Source organism: Metopolophium dirhodum, chromosome 1 (genome assembly GCF_019925205.1).
Source record: "Metopolophium dirhodum isolate CAU chromosome 1, ASM1992520v1, whole genome shotgun sequence".
In the NCBI taxonomy this organism is placed as follows: domain Eukaryota; kingdom Metazoa; phylum Arthropoda; class Insecta; order Hemiptera; family Aphididae; genus Metopolophium; species Metopolophium dirhodum.
Genome location: NC_083560.1, coordinates 73,011,155 through 73,029,159, shown reverse-complemented (window position 1 = coordinate 73,029,159; position 18,005 = coordinate 73,011,155). Strand labels below are relative to the sequence as shown.

At 26.6% G+C, this 18,005-nt stretch overlaps 1 protein-coding gene across 1 annotated transcript in view; it reads right to left on the bottom strand.

Moving 5' to 3' along the window:
• Positions 1 to 536: 536 nt before the first annotated feature.
• Positions 537 to 18,005, bottom strand: part of LOC132935822 (scavenger receptor class B member 1-like) — a 41,142-nt gene continuing 23,673 nt past the window's right edge. Inside the window, exons 3-11 of the mRNA XM_061002452.1 lie at positions 11,813 to 11,904; positions 8,830 to 8,993; positions 5,956 to 6,097; positions 4,241 to 4,441; positions 3,727 to 3,964; positions 3,493 to 3,651; positions 2,004 to 2,122; positions 1,785 to 1,910; positions 537 to 938 (exon numbers count right to left, since the gene is read on the bottom strand). Of these exons, the coding sequence (XP_060858435.1) occupies positions 735 to 938; positions 1,785 to 1,910; positions 2,004 to 2,122; positions 3,493 to 3,651; positions 3,727 to 3,964; positions 4,241 to 4,441; positions 5,956 to 6,097; positions 8,830 to 8,993; positions 11,813 to 11,904 (1,445 nt within the window). The 3' untranslated portion in view covers positions 537 to 734. The remainder of the gene's footprint in view (positions 939 to 1,784; positions 1,911 to 2,003; positions 2,123 to 3,492; positions 3,652 to 3,726; positions 3,965 to 4,240; positions 4,442 to 5,955; positions 6,098 to 8,829; positions 8,994 to 11,812; positions 11,905 to 18,005) is intronic.

Here is an 18,005-nt window from a genome sequence, read left to right as displayed (position 1 = left end):
TCCAATTATCTCCCATTGTCCCAACAGTATAATATGTAATCCCTTGGGCCTTGGCTCTTATGAAGAGAGATAAGAAATTGCAATAACCATTAGAATATATATAGTTACAATCAATAGATATTCGAGAAAAAATATTTGAGGTTATAATACCAATTGGTATTGGTAGTTGGTACCTACTACTTACCTACCTATAAAATGGATAGTGTTATAAATAATGTTATTTAGACTATACCTATATATTACTGTTTGATCGTTAGCCATGATGCAAATTTTCAACTTTTATCGATTTGATGGATATAAATACCTACTCGTCGTTGATATTAATTTGTTTATATTGAAATTCATTTATATTTATCATTATACTTGATTAATCAGACATCATTATAAACAAATGATGAAACAATTGTAATCAACTCTCGGCAATATCATTGCTTAATATATATTTTATTGTATAATTCATTACAAGTATATATCACGGGAATGATGTATGTGTACATATATACCTATATCATATTTTATTAACATACAATATTAAGTTTATGGTGAAAAAAGATGATTTTTATTAGGTATAACAAAATGTCAGAACATATTTATGAATAAACACGTTTGACAAAATACGATGAACATAAAATGATAAGAAATAAAATTTAAATACTTAAAATTATGTGTATAAATAAATTATATAAAAAAAAAATTTTGACATTTTCTTCGTTGATAGGTGTTTACAAAATGTATTAGCTAATTGACGGCAAGAGATCCAAAGAACTATATGAGTATAGTGGTTTTTTATAACCAAATACTGCATCAAATATCGTTTTGCCGATCATTGCCAAACCGGCTATCATCATGACGATGCTCCCGATCGATTGCGTGCACGGCAAAACGTTAACAGTAAAATACATTAGAGTTGTTATGTACCAAGGTAAACCCACTTGATTCTGAAAAATAATAATTTTTACTCTCGTGAGTTTTATGTAAGTATAGGTACTTGCACCTGCAGTATTATGATAACATTTCAGTAGTAATTACTATATAACAAATTGAAAAAAAGCAAAAATATTCTAACTAGCTTGTATTTTCATATTATACTTCTTAAACATCAATTAATATTGAAACTGTTTTCTCTATTTCCCTGAATACCAGGTAAGTACCTACTAGAAAATACGAAATAGTACACTTTTAAGAGTATAATGCATTAATGCATTTATACTTTAACAGGGAACTACACTCATTGACCTCATATGGGTACTAAAAAAAAAACAAAAACAAATAATACGTAAAAAATGTATTAATTATACAAATGTTATTATATAGGTAATCTGTGTAAAATAAATATCAAAAAAGTGCGTAACACTAAAAATAGTATTTTCATAAGTCAATATTTTTGTTTGGTATTTAAATAATGATGCATAAAAAATTATATTTTAAGTTATAATATATTGAATTTTATGTAGGTACAGGTTCGTAAAAAATGTAATTAAGGTACCTAAGTAGTAAATATAATAAAATCTGATTCTTTCAAAAAAAAAAAAAATAAATATTGATTATTATTTTGTGAGATGTCATATTTTATCAAAGACGACGGAGTTCAATGACAGTAGGTATATTGATTTATTTAAATATTAATAACTTTTACTATCTATCAAATAACAAAAGATTTAGAGGGCTACCGGTAAAAATATTAAAAAATATTAATGTACCTATAATATTGTGTGTCCAAAGTTTGAAATTTATCATAGTACAGGATTTGAGATTACTTAACATAATTACATTAGATTACTTACATATTCTGCCCAAAACATTGGTATTGTCATATTACTGAATTTATCGATGTTTGAAAATCCACTCGTGGGATGCATGACTAGATTGCTTTGGCTACGAGCTCTGCTTTCGACTGGAACCCCTGTTAACTATTTTAAATTTATTTTATACATATGTCAAAGTTATAATATAAATTCCAATAAAAGCCATTTGTTAAGTCTAGACTCTAGGTAGGTACATACTGGTTCGACTATTAAGTACGAGCCATGATTTTCTTCAGTAGGTTTTAATCCTGATATTGATTTTACTAGTGCTTGATCACCATTGAGGAAATGAGGAAATGAAGCTGCAATAGGGAAATCTGTAAAGGTAAAAACAATTTCAAGTTTTTTAAACAAACATTTGTGATTTTTAAATAAAATTTAATCGTTTGTTATTTTATTCAAGCTGCACTTTTAACACTTAGTTTATAATATATTGTATTTCAAGCTATAATTTTATTTGCCAACTCAATTTTGTTTAATCTAAAGCACAACCTAAGATTAAATTTAGTCCTTGATCTAATGCTAGATAGAAATAAATTTAATAGAATATAATTTTAAATGTTACCAAATAAATTACTTGATTTAGGTATAATTATAAACTTAAAAAATATATAGCATGAATCCACAATTTCATGAATTAACATTCCAATTTCCAACAGGTACTTAATTTATTGTTATCGTAGGTATTCATGAATATTATAAAATACATACAAAATTAAAATTAATTTTTATTCAAGTATTTTTTATAGTAAATAGTCATAGTATTTATGTTTAATTAACAAATGTATTTGAAAAAGAGAAATTGATCAATGTATGGTACGATTATTTTCAAATATACTCACCATTTTTAAAACACGACATTATTGCATAATACATTAAAAATTTGCAACATTGCCTTAGAGAACGATAAATGTCAATTATTATGACATATCGTTAAAATCATTTGTCAAATAAAAAAAAAATTCCTAACCCAATACTTTACCCCCACAAACAACGTTGCAGTGTCAATATTTTTTAATTTTACGTCTTTCTACTAAACACTATTATCCACGCCTATTGATTAATTTATGTAATTAGTGTGCAGTGTGCTAAAAATGAAAGCCAGTAAAATAACATATGCTATTGGTGACTATATAATGATATGATGAAAATTAGTAATACCGAATATTTATACAAATTTTAATTATTGTTTAGTGTAATCACTAATCAGTATTACTCTGCGTTTCATCATAAATAGCATAATATACTCTAAATTTAAAAATTTAATATTTTAATTAGGTAATATATATACATATATATAACTTAATTTTTTTCTCTGGTTATGACAACATATTATATAGTTCAAAATTAATTGTTAAGGCTCATATGGCGTTATGATTTATTTAATGAGACGTTTCGTGTCGAAATTAAACCGTGAATAATAATGCTAGGCCCCGGATGGGTGAGTTCATTCGCTATTTCTACACTAGAGAATGGAATTATAATTGCAACTTACTTGTTCAGGCCTAAATAAATATGTGCAGTTAAAAAAATATGGATTATAAAAATTACTAAGTATTTATAAATATTTTAATTTATTTTATTTGTACATCTATCCATTTAACGTTAAGTTTAATATGGCACAAGAATCTATAATTTTATATTTTTGTTTAATTTAAATATAATAGTTCAATTTTCAATTACGTACCATAATAACACGGTGATACGTCAGAGAGCCCAGAAAGGAGAGGAGTTGATTTTGGATTATGAAAACAGTCTTCTAAGCTTGGGTCGGTTTGTGGATGGGAAAATACATTCTTTGGGAGAATAAACTTGTACATTGTCATGCCCGATTTGGTCACCTCATCTTAATAAAAAAAAAAATGTGTTGAAGTTAAAACTGTTGATTACAAGTAAATGCGTTAAGATTATCAGCACGCACTTTTGTATTTTAGTGGTGTCACTCGGCACATGGTTTTTCTCAAGTACTTCAATGTGTCATTTTTTGATACAAACTGATGGTACGTAACACCTTCAGAAGAGCCCTGTACACTATCACACTTTGAATCCTGCCAAATTCCAAGATTTGATTTACCATGATACTTATCTACCGTGAAGAACCGTCGCCCGTTTTCCGGACCCATGAATACGGTAACTTCGTCCGTAAACTTGTTATAAATCTGAAAACATTTAAGAGTAGGTACAGAAGTTTTCACTTTTTATAAGGATATTTAGGCTTAAAATTAAAAAATACTACCTATACCACTGAAAATTGAAAATGTTTGTGAAACATTACATTTATATTTGTTTTATTTATTTATGTACCATAATGAATGTAATTATTAAACATACGTTAGGGTAACCTAATACTATTATATAATATAATATATATATATCACCTATTTTTAATGCATTAACTTTTTTTTGTTTTTTTAATGCGTTGATAAATTAATTACCTGGTATAATATACCCATATTTTCTTCAGGAACTAAACCAGGCATCATCGTTTTTGCTTTTTGGACTAACGGGTCAGTTAGATTCCATAAACAATCATTAATAGATGTCTTAATAAACATTTTCGTATCCAACATTTCCATCATTAATTTGAACCCATACCTCGTGAAATATGAAGCATCCCACAAATACGATGCCATTCCCTATGTAAAAATAATAAAATAAAAATTACTATTTGGTAAAAGTTATGTCGTACTTAATAGTTTTTTCTTGTATGTCGCAATAAAAATAAATTGTTTGTTAATTTAATATTGATATACATAAGTGTAATACTACTACAATAGTACAATAGATTATATTAAGTAATCTTCAATCAACTTCCCTTATGAGTTATGACTTATGAGTGTTATTAACTTTATCGTGTTCAAACGCGATTATTATTTTTAAAAAATGTTTAGTTTTTAAAGCTATTCATTAAGTGATAGATGACATATTTTAAGAACATTATTTTAACTTTTATTAAATAATTACATAATGCCTATTTTTTGTAAACGCAAAATGTTATTAAATGTATTATAAAGTTAGAATTTTCCGATAGCATTATAGAAAAATTTATATTTTCCTGTAAAATTATTAAAATTGCATACCTATGTATTTAATGCTTAATTGTATTAAAGTAGCTGAACTAAAACAACAATCTTTTCTATGTTCATATATTTATAAACTTAAAAATAAAAATCATTCAATATTCATTTATAAAATCCATTATTCATATTAATTAATTTAAAAAAGATAGATAAAATCATCGTTATAATACTAATAGGAACATTGCATTTTAGAATAAATCAAAACGTGCTAAGACTTTTCTCTAAAATTAAAATTATGACTCATTAAGGTTTTCTACAGAAAAATATTATTGGCTCGGAGATCCAAGGTTCTTGTAATTTCGAAATAGAATACTAACTTAAAAATCATCTATACACTTTTTCAAATCCCTGATACCCATTTTTTAAATTTTAAAATGTATTAGGTACCTACTTATGTAATTGATCATTAAAATATAAAATATCTTAACCATATTTTTGAGGAAAATTATGTTTTTACACTAAAAAAAATAAGAATTTAATTAATAAAAAAAGTATACAATATTGTGAAGTATTAATTTAATTTGTTTTGAATTTTAAATCAAATATTTAACATATATGTTGTAATAATCAAATTAATAAATACAAAAAAAAGGAACCTTTAAAAATAAATTATTTAAAAACTTTCGACCATATTACAAAAATATGAGTAATTTATTTAAAAATAACCAATTTGATCCATATTATAATGTCGACAGCCCATACATTTATAGGCAGCTGATACGCTCTTATAGTCGTATTCTATGTTGAGCTGTCTGTATTTCTGTAACCTCCGAACCGACAATGTTATAATAACTAATAAGTATTTATACTGAACCTCGTAAATAAAAAGTACTACTGAATTAGTTTAATTAATTTTGTGTACAATTATTGTAGTTATTATTCTGAATAACAACATAAACCGTGATATTAATAATTTATAATTTATAGGGATTTTTTGTTTTTCCTGAAAATAACCGATGTAATTAAATTTAACGTAACATGATATGAGAACAATGGTGTTCATCTCTTTAATTACAAAAATATTAACATTATGCACGTAATCAATTTTTAACATTATTTTCATTACGTACCAACGCGGCAAAGTTGGGTAGTATTAAATTAGCGTCCAAACTGATGTTTGTCATTTCTGGCAAAAACACGGCTGTTCTCGTGGCCACATAAGTCATTGTACCGTTGTCGTTGAATCTAACATCACTGTGTCGTAATAATTCTCTGGAAGCAAATCACATAAAATAATATCCTGTAAACGTCAGTGTATAAATAATGAATTAGCAACAAATCATTTTTAGATAGGCATATGCATTTAATGGTTACGTGTATGAGCACACGCAACATTGTATAATAGCGTTAACACTTATCGGAAATCAAAATATTCCACTTCAACACATACCTAATTAATGCATCAACAATTTAAACGATTGTTATTCTTGTGAAGATGGTTATATCGTGCGCAATTATATAAAATGGCGTACGCGGAACTTGGTCGCCGACGTTTAAAAAATTAATAAACCAACAACCGCGAACGTAATTTATTTCGAAAAAAAATTCTTTAAATTAATTAAATATTTGTTGTATCTCGTATATTACGTGTGCAGGTAATTAAGAAATATATTTATTTATATGTATGATGAATCTGTTTCTTACCAGCTATTATAATAACGAACGTAGCACTATTTTTTTTATACTTTAGATTCTAAGACTCAATGGAATATGAATTATTAATCAATTAATATATAGATATTTTAAATGCACACAAAACCGTATACTGTACATTAAAAGTGTTTTATCCATCCAAAATATATTTAATAGTACCTACATATATTGACTATATAATATTTTCTACATAAAATTATACGCAGGAACGACTATTATAATTCAATAAAGATCTCAATGAAAAATAAAAATGCATAACTAAAAATATGCTAATAACTTCTGAATATCAATATGTATTCGTAGTTTATATTTGTGAACATATATTATGATATATATTATCAGTTGTACAAAAAAAATATAAATTTAATATTTTCACCAGTTCCATACAGTAAGTTCCAATTGATAAATTATAAAAACGTATGTATTAAGCATAATTAGTCGTATATTTATATTATGTGCACATTAAGTAGTGGAAAAAGTATGTTGGTGCAGTACATAAACATTATTAGAATTCAAAGTTGGGTTAATAAAACATTATTATGTAATTTACTATTTAGGTAGGTATAACACAACGTATAATGATTATACATTTTTTTGCATACCTATTAAATTATTAATTTAACATATATATTTAATTAAATAGATATTAATTTATTTAAGACATTAGTCGGCAATATTATTGGTATATAGGCTAAACGAATATTATTAATCAACGTTTAAAACTAGGTTAAGGCGCTGAGCTATATGATATATTATAAGACACAACACACAAGTATTAAGACGGAAAGGAGTTCATCGGTGATCGTGTGACATGGTCACTGTAAAACAAAAAAGTGTTTGTATTATTTTAATTGTGTGTGTTTTGTTTTATTAGTGTATGGTGATCGAAATGTGTATACAACACTATTATTAACCTATATCATTGTTAACTAATAGATCTCAGTGAATAGAAAATTGATGATAAAGATAAATTAAACAAGAAAACATCTCAACCACCTCCTAATAATAATATATTGTTGTAAAAAAAATTGTTTTATGGTCAAAAATTCGTTTTTATATTATTATGATGCTAAAGGTGGGTATTGTTAGTTGTTTGTCAATAAATATATAAGTATACATTTTTAACATTGTTCAAGGGCTCCAAGACTATAAATAAATAATAAAACTGTTCAAAAGAAATATTGAGTTTACATTCAATACTTTATTTGTTTTCAAACCTACGATGAATAAATACTAATAAAAATAAAAATATATATAGGTATTCATTATTCAGTACCTACTAAATACGTTCAATGACAGCGTGTAGCCGTGTAGGTAGGTACATATCGTAATGAGTACTGCCAATAAAAAGATACCTGCACGGCTGCATCAATAGATTATGTCTATTTGGCTTTGAATGTTATCACTGCATTGTTTCCATAGGTGAAACGTTACGACTTAAACGTTTGTATAGTCTTAACATTTGTTTTACTATCGATTGTTATTTGTTTAATATATTGTCGGTAGGTACCTGCGGTAGGTACATACTATATCATTAATTTTAATATTCTACCTAGGTACCTACTCATCCATTACATATTATTGCTGTTACAATGTGTATATACAAATTATTAATTCCATATAGTTAAAATGTCATTAGATAGCTGGACAAACAAATCAATTAGACGCCCGAAAATCATGTAAGTTAATTAATTTGTCAAGTGATCACCGGTCAGTGCACTACGCCACAATGGTTTGAAGTCATACAATTGATTCTTTATTAGTTATTACTGGTATGAATTATTGATTTATTGATTAATATTTATGTTTTTCAGCAGATTGTATGTTTGTTATTTTTAAGAACCCATTAAAATAAAAAGAAATACCCATACTTTCAAATCACCGAAATTATTTACTAATTTATAAGACAATGCGTAATAATTCTACTTACATCGTAAGATGATATTTATCAATTATAAGATTATTAAATGTTTACGTAATAATATACTACTATTCAATTATCTTTTGTTGGTTTCAGTTGAGTAATTAAATTTAAAACTCAAAACGAGCCTAGTTTAGTTTTTATTTAACATGCGAATTTTCTTTGACACTACCTATGTATACAATATTCATATACATGACGTTATAATATATATATCCATATTCCATATGATATTATCAAAACAATGAAGTCTATCTTTGTTTTATGGACATTTAAAATGTCTTTCTTTCTAAGTTTTAAAAAATATGTACTATTTTTGTTGCCAATTGATATACAGTTTAATGATTTTCTAATGGATATTGTTACTCACCTGAACACTATAGGACCGATTTCGTTTAGCTCCAGTTTACTATCGATTCCGTTTTCGAATCGTTCACTGTTTGTTACGTTGAATAGGTACACTCTGAGCAATACCTCATCAGGAGGATTCTTCCACCATTCGTATGCTGGCAGACCACGAACCATTTTCAGTCTCTAAGAAATCAAAAATAAAATACAGTATTATTTTTACTATAATATATGTATCTATATAAATAAATGTAACGTTTACAGTGTACACTAACTCTATTAATAATATAATAATATTATGAGAAAGAGAAGACCTACACACAAACACAAATCAAAACTAAATTGTAAAAAACAATAGTTCCTTTGTAAATTGTAACCATACCTAACCGTACAATAGCTATTATTTTGTAAATTATTTAATGTGTTTCTTGAAAAGATTATTACTACCTACTTTTCGTCATTATTTAGTATTTACTGTTATAAACTCTTTATTATGTATTATTTTTAATCACATATATACTCAAAATAAATTAAACTCAATTGAATGAGTTATGGGAACGGAAATCAGAACCAATTTTAGTTTAAACTTTGAAATGTCTATCTGAGCAAAATTTTCCTCGGAACAATTTCTACTGAAGCCTTAGGTAAATGTTTTGAATTCCTACAGGACAAAATGATGACGAATGAATGACATAATTTGTACGAGTGAATTGGAGTAGTCATTATAATGGAGTTAAACACGAAATGTCTTTTAATGTAGTTTGGCAAGTTCGTTGACTTTCGGTATATGCGTATAGATCGTGATATGTGTTATAGTGATATATTATCATGATGAATCTAAGACTGGCAGCAAATTATTTATACAACACAAAAATAATGTTATTTTGTTTTACTTAATATATTATATTACAGCAAAATGATTAACAAATGATTGTTGTACGTCGTTAACTGCGGTGTAGGATTTATATTTTATACACCACTTTTGAGTTGTCTTATAATAATTAATAGGTACCTACATGGCTACATTTATTAAGACGTACCTACATTTTATCAATGACTTTAATGCTTTATTGATATGCACATATAACATAATAGAATAGTAAGAGTATACAATATAATTCGTACAGATCAAAAATCATTCAAAAACTATAAAACTCAAATCAAAATTAACAAGGCTATATTATATAGTTCGCTCTATATATTATTTAGTATAATGTAGTATGTTGTATGTACTTTATAAACGAGCTAAACGTTGCTATGTATAATAATAATATGTACCTATATCATTTAAATAAGTTACACAATAGTACAATAAATATATATACCTATTATAACAGCCGACTAATATTCCAGTTTAGCCGATCCAATATAGCTGAAGTTGAAGTTGTAGTATAGTAGTCATATAAGTAATAATACATATATATATATAGTAAAGTAGTAAAGTAGTAAAAGGTAATGGTATCGGTGGTGGTCTAGTAATGTATTATAATATAATATATAATACTAGTACTGAATTAACAAGACGCCTGTGGGCAATACAGGTTTTCTTTCGATAAAAAAAAAAAAAATGTATGCCTATATACACGTTAACGAAATAGAGAAGAAAAATATTCGGTTACTTTGATGTATTCAAGACGAATTTATTCGACGGATTATCGTTGGGCTGTTAACATGTTTTAAGCTTTAACGTCTGTCGTAACATTATATACATATATAATATAAATGAGTATTTTATTACGTTGTGATTCACATAGGACGTGTATCACATTATAGTGCATGCAATATATTCTAAACACGCCACGCTGTCTGCTGCACATTCTGCAGTGGACACCAGCTGGGTTGGATTTTCGTATGGAACGACTATAGTAACATACATAGCGTTAGTGTTTATATATATATATAGTAAATAATATAAATATCAAACTGATTAGGATCCTACACGTCTTTAATCTCCTATGGGCGTATACTAGTCGAATATTAAATTAATGCATGCCCATTAAAATAGTGAAAACGGTCGTCCGTAGATCGAATAACAAGAAAATATTCTATAAAGTGGTGTTCCTAAAAAACATCACAGGCTTAATTAATGCATGGTGTGCTAAAACCTCGGGTATAAAATATACGATTCACGGAAGAAATACCGAGGAACTACTAGAATTTATTTAAAAAAACTCTTGACATTTCATTTTTTAAACTAAAAATATGTGTTTTTTTAAATAAATTTGATGTTTTGATAAGCTCCGATGACGGTGTTTTTTATAGAAAAGCTATAAAATAATCAATTTATTTTAGTTTCTCAATAAGAAAATGGGAAAATTGTGGCTTATTTAGTTTATTGAAATAAACATAAACCATTCATATGGCTGACCAAAAAGAGTTTTTTTTAAAGATCTAACACCCATTAATGTATTGATCTTTAATTTATCTACAGTAACCTACTTGAAAAGTTATTTAAATAAATTTCAACCTCTAAAATTCTTTATTTTCATCTAAATTTATGAATTTTTCATTTTCATGATTGGTATAGCTAGTATGATAGTAAAATAAAATAATCTTTTGAATCCTTATTATTACGTATTGTAATGGTAGTTATTTTAAACTTAAATATATAATTCCACTGCCGCCGGTGCCCACTAAATACCTATCCGCCATGCAAAAAATTATAGGTTTTGCCACAATTCTTAAATCTTGAATTTATGTAAAAAGCCATAAAACGAAAAATTCCAAAATAGCCTGTAAATTAGTCATTTATTTTTTCAGAACACAAACATGGTGTTGTTAAACATTTTACATTCGTCGAGACGTCGAGTATTCAGTGCAAAAATCAATATTACACAACCAAACATTGTTAAAGATAATTCTTCACTTATATTATTTTTCATTTACACAATGTATTAATATTTTGGTTTAATATGTTTACAAGTAGTGTCTTCCTATATAGGTAATACGTGTACCTATCTAAAATTCTAAAAGATAACAAAATAACTAATAATAATAGTACTTACCTCATTCATTAATATGTTAAATGGTGTATATACTATTGTAATACTGCCCACGAGGAATAATACTAATGCTGAGAATATGTAGAACGAGTTTCCTGAAAATAAAACAGACATTTCAATATTAGTCAAATGAATACATGGTGTTCCATTTAAACTGTAATGACAGTCATTGGCGTTTGTTTTAAGGTGTGAGTGGTATAATATAATATATGGTTGAAGTTGAAGAGGAAACTATGTATGTCGTATGTATAACCACTATAATCCAACAATAATATTTTTGTCGTCGAACTAAAGGAGCTTGGACGATTCCCCCGGACTTGAAGCTTAAGGTACTTCATGAAGTAAAATACTTAAAGTCTTCCAACGATGAATGTAAATAATTAAATGCATATTGAACACACTGAGTAAAGGTAAAAAATTAAGTTATGTTTTTTTCTCTTGATAATTCTATTAATCCGCCTTTCATTAATTTTTTTTAAGTAAATTTTTATTCTGAACGAAATGATAAATATGCATAAGTATTAAAAAATACTTGACGAAGTATTTTATTAAATCATGAGTTTTCAATAAACATGCGTGTCTAAATATCTGAACGACATGACTTCTTAAGTTTTAACCTCATAATATCTCGAAATTATCTATCACCTTTTTTTATATATTCTACTAAACTTCATTCGGGAATGTCACTTCTTTAGTATTTTAATAAAAAATATATAATATGATAAATTTAAGTTTTTTTTTTATATAAAAGTAAATATTATAATAATATACCACATTTTTTTTGGTCATTTTTGATGTTTATAAAAAATTAATACAATATATAGCTAAATAAGCTGATATACAGCTTTGAATTAAATATTTCACAGGTGACAGGTCAATATTATTATACGTGGATAATGTATATAATACTTCGCATTTGGTTACCCGGAACTCTTAAGTATTAAAGGAATGAAGACATTCGTACCATCAACAATTTCTGGTTAGACAGTTGGACGGAACTTTTTGTTTAAAGAACCTAGCCACTACCGAGTGCTTTCCCAATTCTGTTATTCCCGTTATTTATTTACGTGTAATCACTAATCAAATTTACTTATTATACTTTTTTGTGTTTAAGATTGACAATCGTAATTACTCATTCATAATAATAATAAAAAATAGAGTTACCAGAATTCCGTGTCATCAAGGTTCGGATTACTGATAGTCTATGATTCTATTGTGTAACAGACACTATCACATTATGTAAATTATAATAAAGTAATTTAATTTATGTGCATTAAAACAATAAATTTCATTGAAGAATGATGGTACAATTAATCTTTTAATGTACCTACCAAATGTCATCTGTCAATGAACGATAACTTCTATCAGTCCTATCACGTCGTCACGTTTCGTAAATATAGTTCTATGTTATCTTATTTATCTTTATATGACGTATTTCCTTGTAAAAATAATGTAAATATTACGTAAATAATATCAATCCATTGTGTCAAATTATATTTGAAATACATTTTTTTCTCTTGCACAACATTTACGAAAATTTAAGACAGTTAATAATACCTATTATATACGATGGGATTGATTTATATATTTTATGGTTAAAAATGGTTATTTCATGTTTTTTATTTTGACTCACAATTTTGAAATGTGATCTTTAATCTCCCAAAGTAAAAATAATAAATCGTATGATTAGTGCTATTATGCTACAGTATCTGGAACTTTTATAATATAATAATTAACAATTATTAGTATTAATATATAATATTTAAATAATCTAATTAATGGTTTCTCCAACTTAAAGAAGCCTAAATAAGTAACCTTATTTATACCAATCATTTTTTTTTACATTTTTGTCTTCATGTTAATACTTTCATAAAAATTAATGTAAAATTCTAAATGTATTAATAAAGTATAAGGTATATGAACTGTATTTATCTGTACGAATTAATCAATGGAAAACGTTATATACAATAAACGAGTGTTGGCGACTAAAATTATTTTATGTCGTATTTAAATTAGTTTTTCGTTGTTATTTTTAGTTTTTATACTGCGTAAAGCGTAAATTGGGATCATATATTTCATTATAGAGTTAGTGAGTACTTAATATCCCCATATTTTCAATCAAAACCTCTTTTGGTTCATTTGCGGTCAATCAATTTAGAATTAGCTAAATACAAAATAATAATTTCTATTTTTAGTAACTCATTATACATACATATTATATACACCATATTCACCAGTGCCAAACAAATCATTGCATTCAAAAGTCAAGCTAGATTTATAAATTAATTTTCACTATTATTTTACACATAGGTAATTACCTAAACATTTCTCGGAATATTTTCCCAATAACACAGTGTTGTCAGGGACTTCACCAGTTCACCCACTACCATAGGTGAAACTAGAAAGAAACTAAGGGGTCTGAGCTCCTAAAATATTTTTATAAAATCACCAAATATAAATGTTATGGTAAGTTACAAAAAATATTTTCTTCAATAACGCTAACAATATTGGCAAGTTGTCTATTTACAAATATACAAACTTAGATAGGTGTAGGGGAATTTTTACATGGATCAACAAATAAAAAATATGAGTGCTAGAGCCCCCCAAAATGTGGTTCAGTTGCACCTATACACCCACACTCTTCAACGACGCACGCTATAATAAGAAACCGAATTGATAACAATAATAATCACAATATTTGAAATAAAAATTGTATAAGGTTAGCAAAAAAAAAGTATAAAATATAATGTTATGAGTTTGTTGTACCACGAAAAATATGCAACGCTATAAGTAAGACAGTGAGCATAATGTATAATGTTATAATATTATAGTTGACTTTTGAATGGACAAATGTAATTTTATTATAATATACCTAGTCAGAATGAGTTTTTAGTTAGGTAGAACAATAATTGTTTTCACAAAAAAAAAAAACTAAAAATGATGAGTTAGAATAGTTAATTTTCAAAGAAATCTTTACTATGCACACGATGCAGTCCAAAGTAAAATTGCTTTGAATTTATTAAGGATGGTATTCGAGGTATATGCACTATGCAACATTCCAATGGTGTTATTATTACAAACGCGTAAAATGTGTGCCTTAAAATGTATAATTAAAATGTGTAGGTATGTGCATCCTATTATTATTATTATTACAACTTATAAGCAATGTTTTAAAAAAAAAAAAAATTATATCCAGCCTGTTATTTGCCCTTGGCTAACATTTATACGTCGACGTTTCTTAATTACTTATCATGAGACGATTCCCATTTTGAAATTCCCTGCAATTGAGTTGGAATAGTTGGATCATGGCATGTGCGGCACCTATAGAGACCCGGGTTAATGGTTAACCCGGATCTGGTGGCTGATACATTATAATATTATACTAATGAGTCATCAATTTAATGTCGAATGCTCGAATATTATATAATATACGATATTGAAATAGGTAGAATACAAATTATAGATTTAACGAAAGTAATAATCGTAGATAAAAACGATTTCAAACGTTTTCAATTATTATACTGACGGCTTGTAATTTTAGAAGTGCTCGAACTTTTGAACTGATTACAAATTATTGTTGGATCGACATTCGACATGATGAAACCTAATGGTTTTGAATAAGTTACAAAATAGAAACATTACCTACTATTATGAAACACTACGGTTATTGGAATAAATGCAAATACGACTAATTCAACTATTATCTATAGTGAAAACTGAAAGCCTATAGGCAGGTAAAAATATAAAATAATCAATTTTGAAATATTTAACACACGATCTTAATGGACTTTAAATCCATAAATTGAAATCAATAATATCAAATCAAAGCGTGGGAAAATTATACGAAGAACCATACAAGTCGTTAATATAATAAAATAATGAGCCAACGTAAATTGCATATTATATATTTATATGTTATCTATTATAAATGTTACAGACAAGTAATTATATTATACAGTAACAATTCTAAATACCTACCTGAAATTATTATTGTAAAATCCAAAAATGTCTTTATATTATTTCTTAATCATCATTGATAATAATTGTCATGCAAATATGACCATCGGTAATACAATTTCTTAAATAATGACAAACTATATTGTATTAAATATTAATTCCAGCTCAAACGGAAGCTTATAGGTCTGCTGAAGCTCCCTTTATATATACAATCATTAAGAGCGGCGCATCACGATTGCGCATTTTTCCCTTTTTTACCTGATAAAATCACAACACGATTTTGCATGGAAAATAATTTACCTTAGTGTTCATGCACAACACACTAAACATTATAATTTATAATATTATATAGGTACTTCATCGCAATAGTATTATGTAAGTATCTATACCTACTAAATATAATACAATCATGAATTAAAAGTTGTATTTTGCTAACTGTTGTACATTGTGTAATTGAGTAAAAGTACAACAATTCATGAAATTTAAATTTCGTAAAATTCTTTACAGCTACCTAAATGTTTGACTTTAGTACATCTGCATATGCGTGCAGTAAGACATTACAGTCAATCAGTAACAGGTAGCTGATTGACATATCATTACTGTTTATTATTTAATATGTTATTGATGATACAAATTGTAATGATAATATTAACTTCATCAAGTTCAGATATAACTAAATATAAAAGAACAATATATTATTATTATTGTTAGTTAAAAAAAAAAGAAAAATCTTAACAGACAATTTTTAATCAAGTGAAAATAATATCCGAGGATTTATATTATATTATATTATATTATCCTTCATACCTATACGACCAATTTTGAAAATTTTGTATACTTAATATTATATTATATAACGATGATGTGTATTATTATGTTATAATAGGTACATACATCGTTTGGTGCCAAATCGTTGAATCGTGTTGTGGTTTTATTATTATTATTATTTATTATCATACATGTATTTACGTCTGAACAGGTATAGGTAGTTTTAGTGTTTTTCAAAATACACCGACAGCTATAAACAATATGAATTATGAAATATATAATGATGGTATTTTATCAGATAAAAATAAAAATTGATCGACGCGTAATAAATTGGGTTGTGATTTTCGGGTCAAAAAAGGAAAAATTGCACAATCGTGTTGTACATAAGTAAACAACGCAATAAAGGGGTTTCGCCGATTGATAACGTTTTTTATTTACTTATCCCGTGCGTCGATAACACCACAAAATTATTGGTAGGGTACCTACCACCCCGTACATTATTTTTAATAAGTATTGGTCGTTTTCTAACAGACACATCAATATTTTTAACGCTGAAACAGGCTTTTTTTAATCTTACTAAAATAAATAGCATTTTTATAAATAAAACAATATATTCAAATTTAGTTTTAGTTGTGTAAACTATGTCAAGTTTATAAATATATTCGACGATGTCGAACTTCAGTTACAGTGTCTTGTAATAATAATCTACTATAGGTAAGTAATGCTCGGGGTCAACGGCAGTGTTATGATGTAATAATTTCCAGTTGCTTAGTGAAATGGAAATTTAACGGAGTTTTATGAAAAAAAATAGCATATGATAAGTGCCCTTGACCAGTTGACCAACTTGACAGAGTATTCCAAAAAGAGATGAACAAAAAATACTGGTAATTGTATAAAATCGTTATGATATTAGCTGATTAGTGATCGATTTTCTGGCACTGAGTATTTTTTTTTCTACACTGTTGATAATATAATCATTTCTTATGAAACATGAGCGTCGTTAAACATGATCGTTCTTTTTGCAAATTATGGCTGGAAGTACCTCATCGTAAACGTTAAATTATATTTTAGTGTTAGTAATAGAATATAATATATTAATTGATTTTAGTTGTATTATATAAGTCGTTAAATTAATTAATTTCAGTGGTATAATCTTCAAATCTTTGCATTAATCATTATTCATTATTATAATCATAGCGTGTATTTTATCCATTATCAGATTGTTTTTTTTATTAAAAAATCAGATGTAGGTATACATCCTACTATAATATTATATGATTTATAGATCTAATGATAATATATTATAAACAAACTATACAAAAATACCTTATTGTTTTTCGTGTACGAATGATTTGAACCGATAAATATTTGTAAACAAAAGTGATAAGACTTATACGTTAATATTGAACTTAACAAATTTTCTAATTCAGATGAAATTTATTTAGCCCAAAGAGTTTTGACAAATTTAATT